A 19,046-nucleotide genomic window follows, 5' to 3' on the forward strand; every position below is an offset into this window, starting at 1 on the left:
ATCAGATGGGGTTGGAGGTGGGAGCCATCACATTTAACAGTGGAGGAGGAGGTATGGTGTCTTGAGGCTGTTTTCAGGTTAGTCTCTCACTCAGCAGACGTGAGACATCAGGCCAGCCACGGAGCCCATCTGAGCTCCCAGGGACAGGGTGCAGCCAGTCAGCTCCCCTGGGGAGCTGACTCTGAGATGGAGACCTGCAGGTATCTTGTTATATTTTTTTGCCTTTTAAAAAAAAATTTATTGAAGTATAGTTGATTTACAATGTTGGGTTAGTTTCAGGTGTATAGCAAAGTGATTCAGTTATACACATACACATATTGAAAAGATACCTGCACCCCTATGTTCATAGCAGCACTGTTTACAATAGCCAGGACATGGAAACAACCTAAATGTCCATCAGCAGATGAATGGATAAAGATGTGGTACATATATACAATGGAATGTTACTCAGCCATAAAAAAGAATGAAATAATGCCATTTGCAGCAACATGGATGGACCTAGAGATGATCATACTAAGTGAATAAGTCAGAGAAAGAGAAATACCATATAGCGCTTATATGTAGAATCTAAAACATGATACAAATGAACTTATTTACAAAACAGGTTCTTGTTATTATGGGATGTGCTGGGGATCAACCATGGATGGGAGAGAAAAGAAGCCAAATTTGGAAGGAGAGGCTGGACTGTGATATAGGCCTAGTGGAATGCAAAATAGTCCTAGTGAAATATTTTTTGTCTTACTAGAGAGCTTATATATTTCTTTAATAAATTGAAATAAATTTCTTTTTGGATACTAAGAAAATAAAAAGGTGTTTGCTATTAAGATGCAACTCATGGATTTATAATAGGACTTTTGGTTTTATTAGGGGCAGTACTAATGCCAACATGAATTTCTGACTGGAAACTGTTGTTTTAATTTACATTATGGAGCATCAGTCCTAGAAAACCAAAAGATGAAGACCCTTCTAAATTGAGAGAATGTTTTAGTTAATCTTACAATGTTGAAAAGTTAGAAAATATTCAATTGACATGTTGCCAAGTAAGATTATTTTTAATATTAATAATGATTATTAAAAACTTTTTTCCTATAATGACTCAACTTCTGTCACAAATTTAAATAAGCTTATTTCTACAACACCTTACACAGAAGTCTCAAGTTGGATGATATCTATTCTCTATTGATGTTCTCATCCCAGAGATTAGACTCTTCAGAATAGGACTTGATGAATTGATACAGGCAGTTTTATGAACTATGCAGCCATGCCATACACATCCAAATTGAACCACAGCAAACCAAATTAAACAAGAAAGCAAATTCTTGATTTTGTTTTTACAAATAGAATTTTTACTTTAATTGAAAGGTCAGTAGACTTGCTCAGTACTCGGCCATTTTTTTCCAGTTGAGCAATTTGAAGAAATCCAACCAGCCCTAGGCACCAATCTCTCCTCCGCCTGGGGCAGCTAATACTTGCTTCCTCTGGAATCTTTCCTTTTGGATTTCTTTATTCCTAATTCAAAACTGACAATAACTTGGGCACAAAAAAAAGAGTAAAAAAAATGTAAAATTCTTGTTGCCTGGCAATGCATGGAATTGTTAGTTTGTGTTCTAATCTGGCTGATATATTTATTCATTCTTAAATTATAGAGACTATTATGAAGTACAGTATAAAGTTTTTAATCACAATAAACACACATTAAAGAAACCACACCTCCTGTGTTTGATTGGATGTGTTAATCCACCCCGAATGAGGAAGATAGCAAAATTGCCCAATCAGAAAAGAAGGAAAATGAAGTAGTCACTTAAATTTGCACACTGCCATTGATATTTTAAAGGAAAATAAATCATTATCAATAGTCATTTTCTCATTTTAACTATTTTCTGTATATAGACTAGTTCTAGACAGGGTAGAAAGAATTCTTAATTTTTATCTTTCTTGTGTAAAGTAATACAATACTTTAACTTGAGAAATAAAGTTGTTCATTTTTGTAAAAAAACTTTGTAGAATTAAAAAAAAAAACTCTCTCTAGGTAAAAGTTTGAACCTGCAATTTCAGAAAGAAAAATTAGCATATGGCTCTGGGTCTATTTTCTGGAGTGGTTGGGAGATTTTCTGTGTTTTTTTCCTGACCTGATGTTCCCTTGTTTTCTTTCATTCTATAAGTTCTATAACATGCGCTGGAACATCAAGAGTTCCATCCACTGCTCTTCCTGCTAGAAGATGGCTAGTCAACAATCTGAGTGATAACACAGAGGAACCGAAATAGCTTTTCTTGCCTAAATTCAAGCCCCTTGTTTCCTGCTGAATCCTCTCCCGTTTCCTGCATCACTTCATCAGGTACTGAGGGTGTGTCTGATTGATTTGGTCAACACAAACTCAAGGAGAAGATGGAATTACAGAAATAAAGAGATGGTAAGAAGGGAAAACTAGTTTTTATTTTCAGTAATCCAGATTGTCCTAATTTAAAGTCATGAGTGAGGCTTCTGGATCCCCATGTATATTGTACTCTCATCTGGTGGTTCTGACTATTCACCTATTGGTGTGGTCCTGGGTCCCTGGGGCCTTAGGCAATGTTCTCATTCTACTAATTGTAACCGTAGTATTTTTAATCTGTTAACACCCTTGTAATATATAATTATTTATGCATTTATTGATAATTATAATCATTTTACTTATAGTAGATTGTTTTGAGAACAGAGATGGTGTCTTATTCATATTTGTTTGTTTCTATATCCAACCCAAGTTTCTATCATAGTGCCTTGAATTTAGCTGGCATTCAGTACTTGTTATTGTACAGAATTCACTGTTAAACTGGAGTTTTCTGTCCTATTTTTTGAAAACGAAACATACCTATTTTTTTTAATAGTGCAAAATGGTGTGAATTTTGGAGTTTCATACCTGGACCAAGTTCACCAGCGTATCTCTGAAGTGTCCCGAGGTCTCTGAGTAAATGTCCTCCTGCAGGTCGCGGCTGTATTCTGGGTACGAGAACGCCCACGTTGGAGGGTTGGTTTATGATAGAACCACGTATAGCTGTGCTTGCCTAGGTCAGCGCTACTTCCCCCGTATGAGTGGAAAGTGAGGGGACATCTAATCTGCTGACATTTCTTTGTCTTTTACCACATTCTACTCACATGAAGCCAATAAACAGTCCACCCAAGTAATTTGACACAGTGGTAACATAGGCCCAGGTCGGTTTTCTTAAAAAAAATACTATGTCTATTCCAAAACTGAAAAACAACATTGAGAATCATTTCGCATTCTGCAATCTTTAAAATTCAGAATTCTGCCTTCTCTTTCCTTAGCACACTGCCCAGCCCGGCTCTCCCCAAGTCTTTGTCCTGTCTTGATATTTTCAGTGAAGGGTCTTACTTCACTCCCCTTGGGAAAGTCTTGTTTTTGTTTGAATGCAATAGAGCTGATTGTCTGGAACATTTTCTTGACAGTTCAATGTCACATAATACATGACACAATGGAACTTAAGGCATTAAGCCTTTTTAAAAATGAAAAGAGTTAACCTTTCCACTTTTAAGATGTGTAAAAACCTGATTCTGAGGTGGATCGCAGTGATTATGAGGTTTATGTAAATTGAAGTAGTTGCCCATATTTGTGGAATTCGCTGAGTGATCATCGCGCTTTGCTTTGTTCTGTCTTTATACCTGGTCCCTCCTAGGTAAGAGATACGATGCTCCCTGAGCCACTGTGCCAGGTACTTGCTGTCCTAATGTAAACACCCACCTCATAGAAACTAGTAATTATTTTCCTGGAAAGTCCGCTTAACTTGATTGTCTAGGGAATTGTTTCATTTTTAGTACCCTAATCATCGATTCTACTTAGTGAATTAATTAGTCTTGAGTGAGTGATATTTCACATATGAGTGTCTTAGAAAATTCTTTAAAATACATAAACTGGAATATTTTACATATTATTTGAAACATATAAAGTTTATATGAGTGTAAAACATATGTACAAATGTGTATTTCCTTACGCAAATAGTAGGCTTCTCGCATCTGGAAAATTTCTCCGTTTGTTCTTGAAGCTAATATATCAATGAGGCAATTCTCATCAGTGCCTGCTCCCTGGAAGGACAGAGCAAGAGAAATATAAAGGCATCTGTGCTGGAAATAACAGTGCACTCTGTGCAGTAAAGGGATCCAGCCTCCCTGGTGTTCTGAGAGGTGGCAGGGGGCAAGGAAGTATGCTTGGGGTAAAGACAGGCCCAGTTCAGTCTGCCTCTGCTACTTACTAGCTGTTTGGTCCCCAAAAGATAATATTATCTAAAACTCTGTTCCTTCATAGTGTGAAACAGCATGGGCATTTCTAAATAATGTGGGAACGATGTTTAAACAATGCTCATGACACTGATTTTTTTCCTGCTAGAATATCAATTCTTGGGCAAGCTCGAATTTGATCCTGGGTCTCTAATTTTGCAAAGATGTTTCAGAGACGTCTCCCTGCCTCTCCCCGGATATGGACTTCTGCACCGTTTGCCTAAACATTTGGACTGGGTACTTTCTGTAGTCTCTTTCAGCCATAGGCATAAACTCTTCTCTGATGGTGATTTTAAAGACAACGCATCTGTTTCAGAAAGCTTCAGAAATCCGTTCCATTCTGTGAGACATTGATACAATGTAACAGTTTCATCTAAACAGTAACATAGGACTTACTTCACATCATTTTGCAAGAGGTAGGGATTGACATTATGCAACACTCAATACTCTGTAATGGGCTATATGGGAAACGAGTCTAAAAAAACAGATAAGAGCGGAGTGGATGTATGCACATGGATAACTGATTCACTTTGCTGTACACCTGAAACTAACACAACAGTGTAAATCAACTATACTCCAATAAAATTTTTTTAAATATTAAAAAAATCAGTACTTTTGGGATTCATATCTACTCACTGAATTTTAATTGAGTAAATTCCACATATGGAATTGTAAAAAATATTAGTTGAAATTAATATTTTACATAAGGCTTATTCTGATCTACAAATATGATGGCCAAGATCCAGATTCTGTAATTTTTTTCCCTCTCCCTTTTCGAGTCACACATTGTTCCCAGACCAGGCTAATCAGGTCATTGGCAGGCATTGTATTGGAATGATTGTAGCAGCTCTGCAGGTGTTTCATGTCAGCGTTTGGAAAGATGTGAAAAGCCGTTTGTCTCCCATCCCTAGCCAACAAACCTCTAACAAATCTGTAGTTAATTTCTTTACTGTAAGAAAGAATTGTTCTAATTCTTCAGAAGTAACATTTTGCTACATTTGAGCAATAGTTTTTGTAAAGGATTAATTTAGGGTCACAAAAGTATAGATGTCATCTATATTTTGTCTCTGACTCAGTATTACTGCTGACTCATTACTTTATGAGCCCAATTTATACCACAGTGTAAAGAGATTCACATGAATTATAATATTTCCTCTTAATGTATGAAGATATACTGGGGAGAGACAAATCCAAACAGCCCCGGAAGCTTTCCTTTTGGCAGACTGGCACAGAGCGGGGTTGGTGGGTCTGAGTTTGCACAACAGGAGAATCGACTGATTCCGCTGCTGGGCTCTGGAGGTCCCCCCTTTCCTGACACCCCCCCAGCATTTCTTTCATTTCTTCTTTGAGCAGAAGTTCCCTCCCCTCCCTGATCACACATAGCAGCATCATAGGACAGGTCCCGCACTATGGAAATATTTTCTCATCCGACCTCTACCTTCATGGCATGCCAGAGCTCGTGGGCATCGTAGGAGGGCGGTGGGTACATGAGGCCCACCATGACTTCCTTGAAGTGATTGGAAAGCTTCTCCTTCAGCTCACTAACCAGGTCCTGTGGAGGAAAACCAAATACCTTCATTATATCGCTTACCAGTTTTATGAGAGAAATGGGATAATTGCAGAAAGTCTTCTAGTATGATTTCCTTTTCCACGTCACTTCACATAATAACTAGTCTGGTTTTAGTTCACATGTGTGTACATGGATTACATGAGATCGTGGACTTGAGGGTTTGAAAATGACTGATGTGATGACATCTCTGCATGAGACATCATCTGTATGGATATTCTAGTCACGTAAACACAGAAGGATACTCCTTCCCTAATCCCAACCCGACCCCTCTTCTCATCTCATTATGAAAATAAATAAAATTTGAAACCTGAAAGCATTTTAGTTGGGAGTGCTTAGTTTTCTTGTGTGGAATTAATGAAAGAAAGTCCTTAAAGAAAATATGCATTTTATTTTATCATTATAGCAATGTCTTATAGCAAAGAGTTTCTGGTTATACTATTGCCAAAAAGCTTGTATAAATGAATTAAGTAGTCTTAGAACTTTCTACAGATAGTCACATGAATATACTTACTGAAAATATTGAAAATTAAATGCTTAGAAGGAAAAATAAGGTGCTGGATTTTTGGCCTTGAAATACAGGTACAAGAGCATGAAATTGATCGTTTTAATGTGACTTTCCTTTTACTCATGTAGAGTGGATGTTTAAAAACATATATGCTCAATTTATTTTTTGTAGGGTTACAAAGATATCTGAAAGATATTTAGAATTTACCATTTCTTGCTAAAATGTATAGTGTATATTCAGTTTTATGTTGAAATACACAACATTTTAGTTCTGACTTGGTTCAATAATATAATTCAATGAAGCATAATAAATAAGCTTTGTTACAATAAAAACGAAATAGTCATAATTTTCATTTTATTTAGTATAATCGGCAGCACGTTTCCTATACTGTGGGTTTTCTTTTTTAACAAATAAAAGCATCATCCACAAGGTGGTAATTGGTAACAGAGACTCTATTGAATTTTCGCCCAGGTCAGTGCAATTTGTTTAATGAGCAGTTAATAGGTGTCTGGAGTTGTGGCAGGTGCTTGGAGTAGATATAAGACTTACAAGGTCGCTTCCTCATGGAGCTGGTAGTCTAGTTAATTCCCTCATTGTTCACCATCGACTGTTTCTAATCCCTTTACCAAATAGTCCTGACGGTGCTATTAGGGGACAGGTGATAGCAAAGGATAAATCTGACATGAACATCTGAGCTTGTGAAGGCTTTGTTCTCATGCTCACACGAGCTCAATACATCTCTTTTGAAGGAAAGATGGCAGTGTATTCAATGGGTGTTTATTTCTACTCTTTCCCAGACATGGTGGTAGGAGCTGGAGAAAAATAACACAGGGTTTCTGTTTTCAAGAGGACCAACATCCCATAAACCCAGACGTAGCGTAAGTAAAAATGTGAGCTAATGCTTTCAAAGGCTCTGATCTTCATTTTTCACTTTATAAGATCCTAAAGCAGTAGTTCAAGAGAGTTCTAAGAATTTAGATAAGATATCAGAATGGCCTTACAGGATCAGAGGACACAAGACACAGTTACACAAGGAAGGACAAGTGGCATGGAGATAAGAGTTCAGATGCCATTTGTGATGGTTAATTTTATGTCAGTTTGGATGGGCCACAGCACCCGGATATTTGGTCAAACATTCTTCTAGATGTTTCTGTGAAGGTATTAAAAAAAATTTTTTTTAATTGAAGTATAGCTGATTTACAATGTTGTGTTAGTTACTGCTGTACAGCAAAGTGACTCAGTTATACATGTATATGCATTCTTTTTTCCTGTTTTTTTCCATTATGGTTTATCCCAGGATATTGAATATAGTTCCCTGTGCTCTATAGTAGGACTTGTTGTTTATCCATCATATGTAATAGTTTGCACCTGCTAATCCCAAACTGCCAATCCGTCCCTCCTCCACCCCCCTCCCACTTGGCAACCACAAGTCTGTTCTCTATGTCTGTGAGTCTGTTTCTGTTTAATAGATAATGCCATTTGTGTTGTATTTTAGATTCTACATATAAATGATATCATATGGTGTTTGTCTTTCTCTTTCTGACTCACTTCACTTAGTATGACAATCTCTATCATATCATGTTGCTGCAAATAGCATGATTTCATTCTTTTTTATGGCTGAGCAGTATTCCATTGTATATATGGACCACATCCTGTGAAGGTATTTTTTAGATGATTAGCATTTACATCAGTGGGCTTCGAGTAAAGCAGATTACTCTCCACAATGTGGGTGGGTCTCATTCAGTCAGTGGAAGACTTTGTAAGAAAAGATTGATTTTCCCTCAAGAATTCTACCAGCAGATGGCCTTTGGAACTGAGCGGCTACCTTCTCCCCAGCAAACCCATTCCTCAGCATATATCTGCAGAAAACCATAATTCAAAGATACACCACTATATTTTAAAATTTAGTTGAAATGGATCAGTTCCTTGACAGACACAAATTACCAGAATAAACTCAAGGAGAATTTCAAACTCAGTCGAAATTTCCTTATATTTATTTTGAAAAACTGGATTCACAATTAACCCACACTCTTAATCTCTAGACCCAGGTGAAATCATTTGAAAAAAAATCTATGAAACGTTTAAGGTGGAAGTAAAATCAACTCTAGACAAAATCTTGTAGAAAGCAGCAGATGAAAGAAGACTTCTCTTTTATGTGACTAGTGCTGTCCTAATACCAAAAAAACCCCAAAAACAAAAAACAAAAAATTAAATCCAGCGCCGTGCCTTGAAGGTTTAAATGCAAACAGACCAATGGAATAGACTTTTATGTAGAGAGTAAAGGGTCCTGGCAGCTGATGGAAAGGTAGAAACGTTAGAACTATCATCACTTTTGCGAGCCTTCCTCTGACCCTCGGGGAAGCTGATTATTTCTTTGCCACGGCTGCTCCACTCTCGCACTTATTACACTAGATTTAATGACCATATTATATGCATTTATGTGCCCCCAACGTCTATCAGACATGGACTTTCTCACAAATGTCCCCAAATCCATCATCTCACTCTGGCACAGTGCTGAGTACTCAGATGTGCAGAGTACGTGGTATATAATGTATAAATGAACGTGTGAACAAGTGCGAGAATAAAGGAATAAATGTGAGAGGAGAAAGCCCTGAATTTACTGATTAAACGTAAAAGATAAAGGCAATGGCTTGGGCACTGCAAAGTCTTCCAATTGATCTTCAGTCACTTTTTGGGTCCGTATCCCTCCCAAACATTCATAACAGCATCTTCCCTTACTTCACCTGTGATCGCTTTGGGCGCTGACCCTGAACACCTGTGCGGTTTCCACTGCTGATAGGGATCAGCGCGGCCGCTAGATGGCGCGGGGGAGCTTTGCTTTGGAGCGCCCGTGGGCGTGCGTGCGCCTGTGCGTGCGCGTGCGTGCGCGTGCGTGCGTGCGTGCGTACATGGCTCTAGCAGACTGCTTTCATAAGGTACCTCAAGAAAGTCAGGAAGTTTGGTGGAACAGGCAGTGCCAGGCGTCATACCAACCGGTCGTGCCCAGGCCTGGGAGTGGCGTGTGGTTCCGGTCCTGGCCGAGCATCAGCTGTGAGGTGACAGGTAGGTGCCCTTACTTCTGTGTCTGCTTCCCGTCTGTACAGTGAGAATTCTAACAGCACCCACGTCATAGCATTGGCCTTAACAGATTATATTTAACTCAGGTGGAATTCTTTTTTTTTTTTTGCGGTACGCGGGCCTCTCACCGTCGTGGCCTCTCCCGCCGCGGAGCACAGGCTCCGGACGCGCAGGCCTAGCGGCCATGGCTCACAGGCCCAGCCGCTCTGCGGCATGTGGGATCCTCCCGGACCGGGGCACAAACCCGTGTTCCCTGCATCGGCAGGCGGACTCTCAACCACTGCGCCACCAGGGAAGCCCTCAGGTGGAATTCTTAAAATATTTTCTGGGAGGTATGAGGCACTCAAAATGTCTCCCCCCCCTCCCAAATATTAGGTAATTTGCTGCGGATTAAACATGGCTGATACTAGCTGTTTCCTCTCTCCCCTCTTTCTGTCTCGTTCGCTCTCTGCACCCCAGAAGTTTGCCTTTTACACTGCATTTCTCACACGTTACCAATATCCATTGTCAGTAAATTCTATGGTCTCTAACTTACATCCAGAAACTGACGATTTTGTCCCACTTTTACCGCCGTAACCCTGGCTTCGGCACCGTCATGGCTCCTTACGTCAATGCAGCAGCCTCCGATTTAGTCCCCTTCTGCCCTTACACCTGTCCTCCCCACACACACCTGACTGGAAAACACCTCCTGGAAAAATGCCCGTCAGTTAGTCACTCCCCTGCAGAAACACCCTTTCCCACTCCAAACTCCAGGATGAGTTACAGCTACTTTTGTGCAGCTGAGCTCGGGATAAGCAAACATGCAGGTGTTTTATGCGATGGTCACCAAGGCACACGATGTCCCCTTGGCCAATCTGTGCCCTCACCTCCTGCCCCTCCTCTCCCTGCTCCCGACCCCCCTCCACTCCCTGGGCTTCCGGTGGCTCCTGGCACAGCAGACCTGCCCCCTCAGGGCCATTGCTTTCTCCTCCCTGTAGCTTGAATGTTCCTTCTCTAGCCCAGCACGTGGCTCGCCTGCCATCGTCAGGCCATTTACAATTACAGTAAGTCTTCTACATACGAACGTTCACGTTGTGAACTTTCAGAGATGCGACTGTGCCCAGAGAAAGGAAAAAGAGAGAGAAGAAGTAACTGAAGAACCGAAGAGGTTCACGCCGCAGGAAACGGCAAGGGGATTTTCTCTGTTTGAGGAGGCGCTGTTAGTTTCTGAAGCACAGAACCTGAACGCAGAACGGTACGTGAAGGTTGCAGCAGCCGTTCAGAATGCAATCCAGTGCTACCGTGTCATCTATGACGAGAAAAAAAGAGCTACTACCCAGACATCACTGGGTCGTTCTTTCAAGAGAGTAGATAGAAGTGAATCCAGCAAGGACCCAGAACCTGTTCCATCAGCGTCAGGCGGGAGTGAAACTGTAGCCTGCCCTCCGTCTCCTGTTGCTGAGGACCCTTCAGCTCTACCATCTCCCACCTCCTCTCCCCACTCCAGTCAGTAACTCTTCCTGCCTGTTCCCTCGATGCCAGCCCCTGTGTGCCAGCTGTTGTACTGGACTAGTGTACTTTTCAAGGGACTGTACCGTAAGATTAAAAAGCGTTTCTCTATTTTTTGTGTTTCTTTGTTTTGTATGTATTCTTTGTGTGAAGAGTATTATAAACCTATGACAGTACATACTATATAGCCGACTGTGTCAGTGGGATTCCTAGGCTAACTTTGCTAGACTTACAAACAAGTTGGATTTGTGAACGTGCTCTGGGAACGGAACTCGTTCGCATGTGGGGGACTTACTGTGCACTTGGTCCGCCAACACTCCCTGTCCTTCTCACCAGGCTTCATCGTTTCTCCAGAGCAGTAGTCCCTTCTAACAGGACATGTTTTACTAATTTTTCACTGTCTCACCGGGTAAAGACCCTAGCAGGGCTTTTGGTCTGTTTTATTCATGGCAGTTTCCCCAGCCATAGCACGGTACCGGCTACACAGCATTGGTATAAAATAATGAACGAATAAGTCCACTCGTATTTCCTCAGTTGTTTGTTTGGAGGCATTGGCTGCTCAAGGAAAAACAAGCAACAGTCCCCATCTGCACGCACTTTGATTTCACGGAGGGGCTGGAACTCAGGAATTACAGTGCCCTTGCACTGCAAATGGGCAAAGAGTGCTACAGTGGTTTTTCAGGACATCAGAACATTATCACTTTCATTTGCGAAGATACATATTGAATAATATGTTTAAGTAGCTAAACTTTGAAAGTTCAAAGAGGAGCCTTCAAACACATTCTCTAGATAGAGTCTTAAATTCTCTCTGGGAGGGATAGACATAGCTTTGCCAATGCACCCTTTGGAGTGTGCCTTTCCCCAGCTGGACTGCCTCTGCTTTCTTGTTTGCCCTAAAGGGACGCTATGGACCTCACAGCTTGGCCCTGCATTAGGCTAAGGAGTACATGCTGTTCAAACCGAGCTGCTCTGAGCTCCTGGGGGCTGCAGGTGGGCCACGCCGCAGCAATTCCGACAGCTCCATTTAAACTGAAAGTAGCATGGTGGTTCCTTTTCCTTTCTTCTTTTTGCCTTTATCTAATTGTGTGCACTCAGGGGCAAGTCACAGAAGGGTGACTAGCAGTCTGTCTGACTATGCTCAGGGGAATAGTGTTACATGCTTTTAGCTTCTATGCCTTTTCTATTATCATAAAAAAATACTTGCTGTTGAAACACTCTGTGATGTAGGCCTGTACAAAGTGTAACTTAGAGGTTGTCTTCATTTTACCCTCACTGATATTCATTGTGGAAATACTTGGGCAATTTTATAATCTATTATAAAAACACTTGTGCAAGCTGCTTTGTCACTGTGCAGTGGTAAGTAAATTTTAAAAAAATTTATTTATTTATATTGTATAGTTGATTTATGATATTGTGTTAGTTTCAAGTATACAGCAAAGTGATTCAGTTATAGGTTACTACAGGATGTTGAATATAGTTCCCTGTGCTATACAGTAAACCCTTGTTGTTTCTCTTATATATTCAGTGTGTATTTGTTAACCCCAAACTCCTAATTTATCCTTTTCCCCCACTCCCTTTCCCCTTTGGTAACCATAAGTTTGTTTTCTATTCTGTGAGTCTGTTTCTATTTTCTATATAGGTTCATTTGTATTATTTTTTAGATTCCACATGTAAGTGATATCATATGACATTTGTCTTTCTCTGTCTGACTTACTTCACTTAGTATGATCATCTCTAGGTCCATCCATGTTGCTGCAAATGACATTATTTCATTCTTTTTTATGGCTGAGTAATATTCCATTGTATATATGTACCACATCTTCTTTATCCATTCATCTGTTATTGGACATTTAGGTTATTTCCATGTCCTAGCTATTGTAAACAGTGCTGCAGTGAACATTGGGGTGCATGTATGTTTTCAAATTAAAGTTTTCATGTTTTCCAGATATATGCCCAGGAATGGGATTGCAGGATTGTATGGTAACTCTATGTTTAGTATTTTGAGGAACCTCCATACTGTTTTCCATAGTGGCTGCAAAAATTTACGTTCCCTTTTCTCCACACTCTCTCCAGCATTTGTTATTTGTAAATTTTTATTGATGGCTATTCTGACTGGTGTGTGGTGATACCTCATTGTGGTTTTTATTTGCATTTCTCTAATAATTAGTGATGTTGAGCATCTTTTCATATACATATTGTCGATGTGTATGTCTTCTTTTGAGAAATGTTTATTTAGGTATTCTGCCTATTTTTTGATTGTGTTTCTTTTTTTTTTGATATTGAGCTCTATGAGCTGTTTGTATATTTTGGAAATTAAGCCCTTGTCTGTTGCATCATTTACAAATATTTTCTCCCAGTCCATAGGTTGTCTTTTTGTTTTGTTTGTGATTTCCTTTGCTGCACAAAAGCTTTTAAGTTTGATTAGGTCCCATTTGTTTATTTTTGTTTTTATTTCTTTGCCTTGGGAGACTGATCTAAGAAAATATTGCTAGGATTTATGTCAGAGAATATTTTGCCTATGTTCTCTTCTAGGAGTTTTATGGTACCATGTCTTATATATAAAGTTTACGCCATTTGGAGTTTATTTTTATGTATGGTGTGAGGGAGTGTTCTAACTTCATTGATTTACATGTGGCTGTCCAGCTTTCCCAACACCACTTGTTAAAGAGACTGTCTTTTCTCCACTGTGTATTCTTGCCTCCTTTGTTGAAGATTAATTGACCGTAGGTGTGTGGATTTATTTTTGGGCTCTCTCTTCTGTTCCATTGATTCATATATCTGTTTATGTCCCAATATCACACTGTTTTGATTACTGTAGCTTTGTAGTATTGTCCAAAGTCTGGGAGGGTTATGCCTCCAGTTTTGTTCTTTTTTCTCAGGATTGCTTTGGCAATTCTGGGTCTTTCATGGTTCCATATAAATTTTAAGATTATTTGTTCTAGTTCTGTGAACTAGGTACAAATTACATGGGTAATTTGATAGGGATCCCATTAAATAGGGATTGCTTTGGGGAGTATGGCCATTTTAACAATATAAATTCTTCCAAGAGCATGGGTTATCTTTCCATTTCTTTGAATCATCATCAGTTTTCTTTATCATTTTATAGTTCTCAACATATAGGTCTTTCACCTCCTTGGTTAGGTTTATGCCTAGGTATCTTCTTTATTTTGAAGCAATTTTAAATGGGATTGATTTTTTAATTTTCTCTTTCTGGTATTTCATTGTTAGTGTAAAGAAATGCAGCAGATTTCTGTACATTAATTTTGTATCCTGCTACTTTGCTGAATAGTTTTTGTGTGGGGTCTTTGCAGTTTTCTCTATATAGTATCATGTCATGTGCATATAATGACAATTTTACCTCTTCCCTTTGAATTTGGATGCTTTTTATTTCTTTTTCTTGTCTGATTGCTGTGGCTAGGACTTCCAATATTATGTTGAATAGAAGTGGTGAGAGTGGGCATCTTTGTCTTGCTTCAGAATTTAGTGGGAAGGTTTTCAGCTTTTCACCACTGATTATTATGTTGGCTGTGGGTTTGTCATAAATGGCTTTTATCATCTTGAGACATGTTCCCTCTGTACCCACTTTGGTGAGAGTTTTTATCACAAATGGATGTTTAATTTTATCAAATGCTTTTTCTGTGTCTATTGAGACTTTGTCCTTTCTTTTCTTAATACAGTGCATCACATTGATAGATTTGTATATGTTGAACCATTGTTGTGACCTTGGAATAAGTCCTACTTTTTATATGCTGTTGGATCCGGTTTGCTAATATTTTTTGAGGAATTTTTCATCTATATTCATCAAAGATATTGGCCTGTAATTCTATTTTTTTGTAGTGACTTTGTCTGGTTTTGGTATCAGGGTGATGGTGGCTTCATAGAATGACTTTGGGAGTGTTCCCTCCTCTTCAGTCTTTTGGAAGAGTTTGAGAAGGATAGGTATAAGTTCTTTGTATGTTTGGTAGAATTCCCCAGAGAAGCCATCCAGTCCTGGACTTTTGTTTGCAGGGAGTTTTTTTTTTTTTTTTTGCGGTACGCGGGCCTCTCGTTGTGGCCTCTCCTACTGCAGAGCACAGGCTCCGGACGCGCAGGCTCAGAGGCCATGGCTCACGGGCCCAGCCGCTCCATGGCATGTGGGATCTTCCCGGACCGGGGCACGAACCGGTATCCCCTGCATTGGCAGGCAGATTCTCAACCACTGCGCCACCAGGGAAGCCCCCCCCTTTTTTTTTAATTGCGGATTCTATTTGACTTCTAGTATCAGTCTGTTCAATTTATCTGTTTTTTATTGGCTCAATTTTGGCAGGTTGTATGTTTTTAGAAACTTGCCTATTTCTTCTAGGTTGTCCAATTTGTTGGTATATAACTGTTCAAAGTATTTTCTTACAATTTTTTTTTTTGTATTTCTGTGGTATCAGTTGATATTTCTCCTCTTTCATTTCTTTTTTTTTTTTTTTTTTTTGGCCGTATGCAGGCCTCTCGCTGTTGTGGCCTCTCCCATTGCAGAGCACAGGCTCTGGACACGCAGGCTCAGTGGCCATGGCTCACGGGCCTAGCCGCTCTGCGGCATGTGGGATCTTCCCGGACCGGGGCACGAACCCGTGTCCCCTGCATTGGCAGGCGGACTCTCAAACACTGTGCCACCAGGGAAGCCCTCTCCTCTTTCATTTCTTATTTTGTTTATTTGGGTTCTCTCTCTTTTCTTCTTGGTGAGCCTGACTAGAGGTTTGTTGATTTTTTTTTTATCCTTTCAAAAAACCAGGTCTTGGTTTTACTGATTTTTTTTTCTATTGATTATCTCTATTTATTTCCTCTCTGATCTTTAATATTTCATTCCTTTTGCTAACTTTGGGTTTTGTTTTTTCTTCTTTTTCTAGTTCTTTTAGGTGGTAGGTTAAGTTGTTAATTTAAGATTTTTCTTGTTTCTTGAGGAAGGCCTGTATCACTGTGAACTTCTCTCTTGTAACTGCCTTTGCTGCATCCCATAGATTTTGTAAGGCTGTGTTTTCATTACCATTTGTCTCAAGGTATTTTCTGATTTCCTCTTTGATTTCATCATTGACCCATTGGTTTTTCAGTAGCATGTTGTTTAGTCTCCATGTGATATCTTCCCCATCTTTCTGTGGTTGATTTCTAGTTTTATGCCGTTGTGGTCAGAAAAGAGGCTTGAAATAATTTCTCTCCTCTTAAATTTTTTGAGGCTTGTTTTGTTCCTAGTATGTGATGTATACTAGAGAATGTGTATTCTGGTATTTTTTTGGATGTAGTGTCCTGTAGATGTCAATTAAGTTAAACTGTTCCATTGTGTCATTTAGGGTCTCTGTTGCTTTATTGATTTTCTGTCTGGAAGATCTGTCCATTGGTGTCAGTGGGGTGTTAAAGTCTCCTACTGTATTGTATTTTTGTCAGTTTCTCCCTTCATATCTGTTAGCATTTGTTTTATGTACTTAGGTGTTCCTATATTGGGTGCATATATGTTAATGAGTGGAATATCCTTTTGTATTGATCCTCTTATTGTTATATAGTGTCCTTCTTTGTCTTTCTTTATGGCCTTTGTTTTAAAGTCTATTTTGTCTGACATGAGTATAACTACCGCTGCTTTCTTGTCATTTCCATTTGCATGAAATATCTTTTCCGCCCCCTCACTTGTAATCTGTGTGACTTGTGCCCTAAAGTGAGTCCTTGTAGGCAGCATATTGTAGGTTCTTGTTTTTATCCAATCTGCTACTCCGTGTCTTTTTAACAGAGCATTTAGTCTATAGACATTTAAAGTAATTTTTGATAAGTATGTATTTATTGCCATTTCAAACTTTGTTTTCCAGTTGATTTTGTATTTCTTTTTTGTTCCTTTCTTTGTTTTTTCTTTTGCGATTTGATTATTTTCTTTTGTATTATGCTTGAGCTCCTTTCTTTTTGGTTTTTGTGAATCTCTTGTATGTTTTTGATTTGTAATTACCCTGATTTTCAAGTACGTTAACCCTTAACCATATCTACTTGCTTTAGACCGATAGTCATATAAGCTCAAACACGTTCTAAAAGATCTACATTTTCTTACTCGCCTTCCCACATTTTGTAATTTTGACATCCTATTTTTATCTTCATGTTTATTCTTTTGCTGTTAATTGTAGTTACAATCACTTTTACAAAAATTTTTGATTTTTTTAATCTATGTATTGGCCTATTTAAGTGATTTTCAGTCCTTTTATATATTTGCCTTTCCTGTTATGTTTTTCCCTTTCTTATAGATTGTTGTTTCTTTTCTATTTTGAGAAAACCTTGCAATATTTCTTTTAGGATGGATTTAACATTGCTATATTCTTTTAGCTTTTTCTTGTCTGAGAAATTCTTTATCTTTCCTTCTATTCTAAATGATAATCATGCTGGGTAGAGTATCCAAGTTTGCAGATTTTTCCCTTTTAGGACTTTGAATACATATTGCCACTCCCTCTGGCATGCAAACTTTCTGCAGAGAAATCAGCTGATAGCCTTATGGGAGTTCCCTTGTATACAACTCTTTGTTTTTCTTTTGCTGCCTTTAGAATCCTCTTTTTGTCTTTCACTTTAGCCATTTCAATTATGATATTCCTTGGTGTGAGTCTTTTTGCATTCATCTTGTTTGGGACCCTCTGTGCTTCCTGTTCCTGGATATCTATTTCCTTCTTTAGGTTTGGGAAGTTTTTAGCCATAATTTCTTCAAATACATTTTCAATCCCCTTTCTTCTTTTTTCTCCTTCTGGGATCCCTATTTAGCATAGGTTGGCACACTTTATCCCATAGACCTCGTATGTTGCTTTTTTTTTATTTGTCTTTTTGTCTGCTGTTCTGATTGGATGATTTCCATTATTCTATCTTCCAGATCACTTATTTGTTCTTCTGCATTATTTAGTCTGCTATTCATTGCTTTTAGCTCAGTTTTTGTCTCAGCAATTGAGCTGTCTAATTTTGATTGGCTTCTCTTTGTAGTTTCTAGTTGCTTGTTACAGTGATCTGCATTTCTATCGAAATTTTTCTTAATTCCTTTAGCATTTCTATTACCTCCTTTTTGAACTTGGGAGCTGTTAGACAGGAGTCAATTATATAATAATAGGTATTTATGGAACATGCCTAGAATTGTACCTTACTCAGTAGCTAAGAAAATAATTCCCTCTAATCTTGATTATTCACATTAATAAAAATATAAGAATATCAATGATTAACATACAAGAAATCTATAAACTCTCCCGCAGAAAGGGAAGGCTAGCAGAAGACAAACCTTGTCCAGGTGGAAGAAATCATTCTGAACGTGAGCAGTAGGGAAGGTCAAGGAGCCCTCACCAAGGTCACGCAGGGTGACCCGGGGAAGCCAGAGCAGGGAATGAGGGAAAAGGGAAATTTAGGCAATTTGTGAATGTTCTTTTTAACTAATGGATTCTAAAGTGATGTTTTTCTTTTTCTCCTTTTTTTTTTTTTTTTTAGAGGCAGAGTGGAATTCTATAAATGCAGTGCCTGTTCTGTGTCAGACCCAGGCAGGACTCTGGAGGGAAGGATGGCGGCCAGTAACCCGGTCCCTGATTTCCAGGAGGTGATGGTCGAGGGGTCAGGAGGTAAGTAAAACCAAACACCTGGTGGGGAGGAGGACAGCATGACCACCTGACCTGGGCGCCTGCAGGAGAGGATGGGGCAGCAGCTGGAGAGAATGTGGTGCAACGGTGTCAGGTGTCAGGGATGCATGTCTAGGGTGGCCTGCCTGTGCAGGTCCGGGCCCTGGAGTACACGGAGCACCAGGAGGGCCAGGCAGCCCGCTGTCAGTTTGCAGACTGCAGGGCCTGCCTTTGATGCGGTAGATGAAGCAGGAGGTGGTGAGCTGGCTTGAGGTGCGGAGCAGAGAGGGGCTGGGGGACTCGGTGAGCCTGTGGGCAGGTGGGTTGAATTCGGTGCCCAGATGGGTATTTGTGAGGGGAATTGAGATTAACGCTCAGGGATTAAAGCAGGAAAGTGGAGTTTTAGATTTGGACTCTTTCTGGCTTCAATTTGGGGGGTACCCAGGGGAAGGGCTGGGGGGCAGCAGCTCTGGGGTTGAGGGGCATTTCCACATCCATCTGGGTACCACATGATGAAGGCCCAAATCAGGACAGTGTGAGCCAGGGACACGCGAC

At 39.6% G+C, this 19,046-nt stretch overlaps 1 protein-coding gene across 1 annotated transcript in view; it reads right to left on the reverse strand.

Moving 5' to 3' along the window:
- The window catches only part of ANXA10 (annexin A10), a 38,578-nt gene that overhangs the window by 10,878 nt on the left and 8,654 nt on the right, over positions 1-19,046 (reverse strand). The window contains exons 4-6 of the mRNA XM_060100544.1: positions 5,709-5,822; positions 3,988-4,078; positions 2,898-2,977 (exon numbers count right to left, since the gene is read on the reverse strand). Of these exons, the coding sequence (XP_059956527.1) occupies positions 2,898-2,977; positions 3,988-4,078; positions 5,709-5,822 (285 nt within the window). The remainder of the gene's footprint in view (positions 1-2,897; positions 2,978-3,987; positions 4,079-5,708; positions 5,823-19,046) is intronic.

Source organism: Mesoplodon densirostris, chromosome 6 (genome assembly GCF_025265405.1).
Source record: "Mesoplodon densirostris isolate mMesDen1 chromosome 6, mMesDen1 primary haplotype, whole genome shotgun sequence".
Classification (NCBI taxonomy): Eukaryota; Metazoa; Chordata; class Mammalia; order Artiodactyla; family Ziphiidae; genus Mesoplodon; species Mesoplodon densirostris.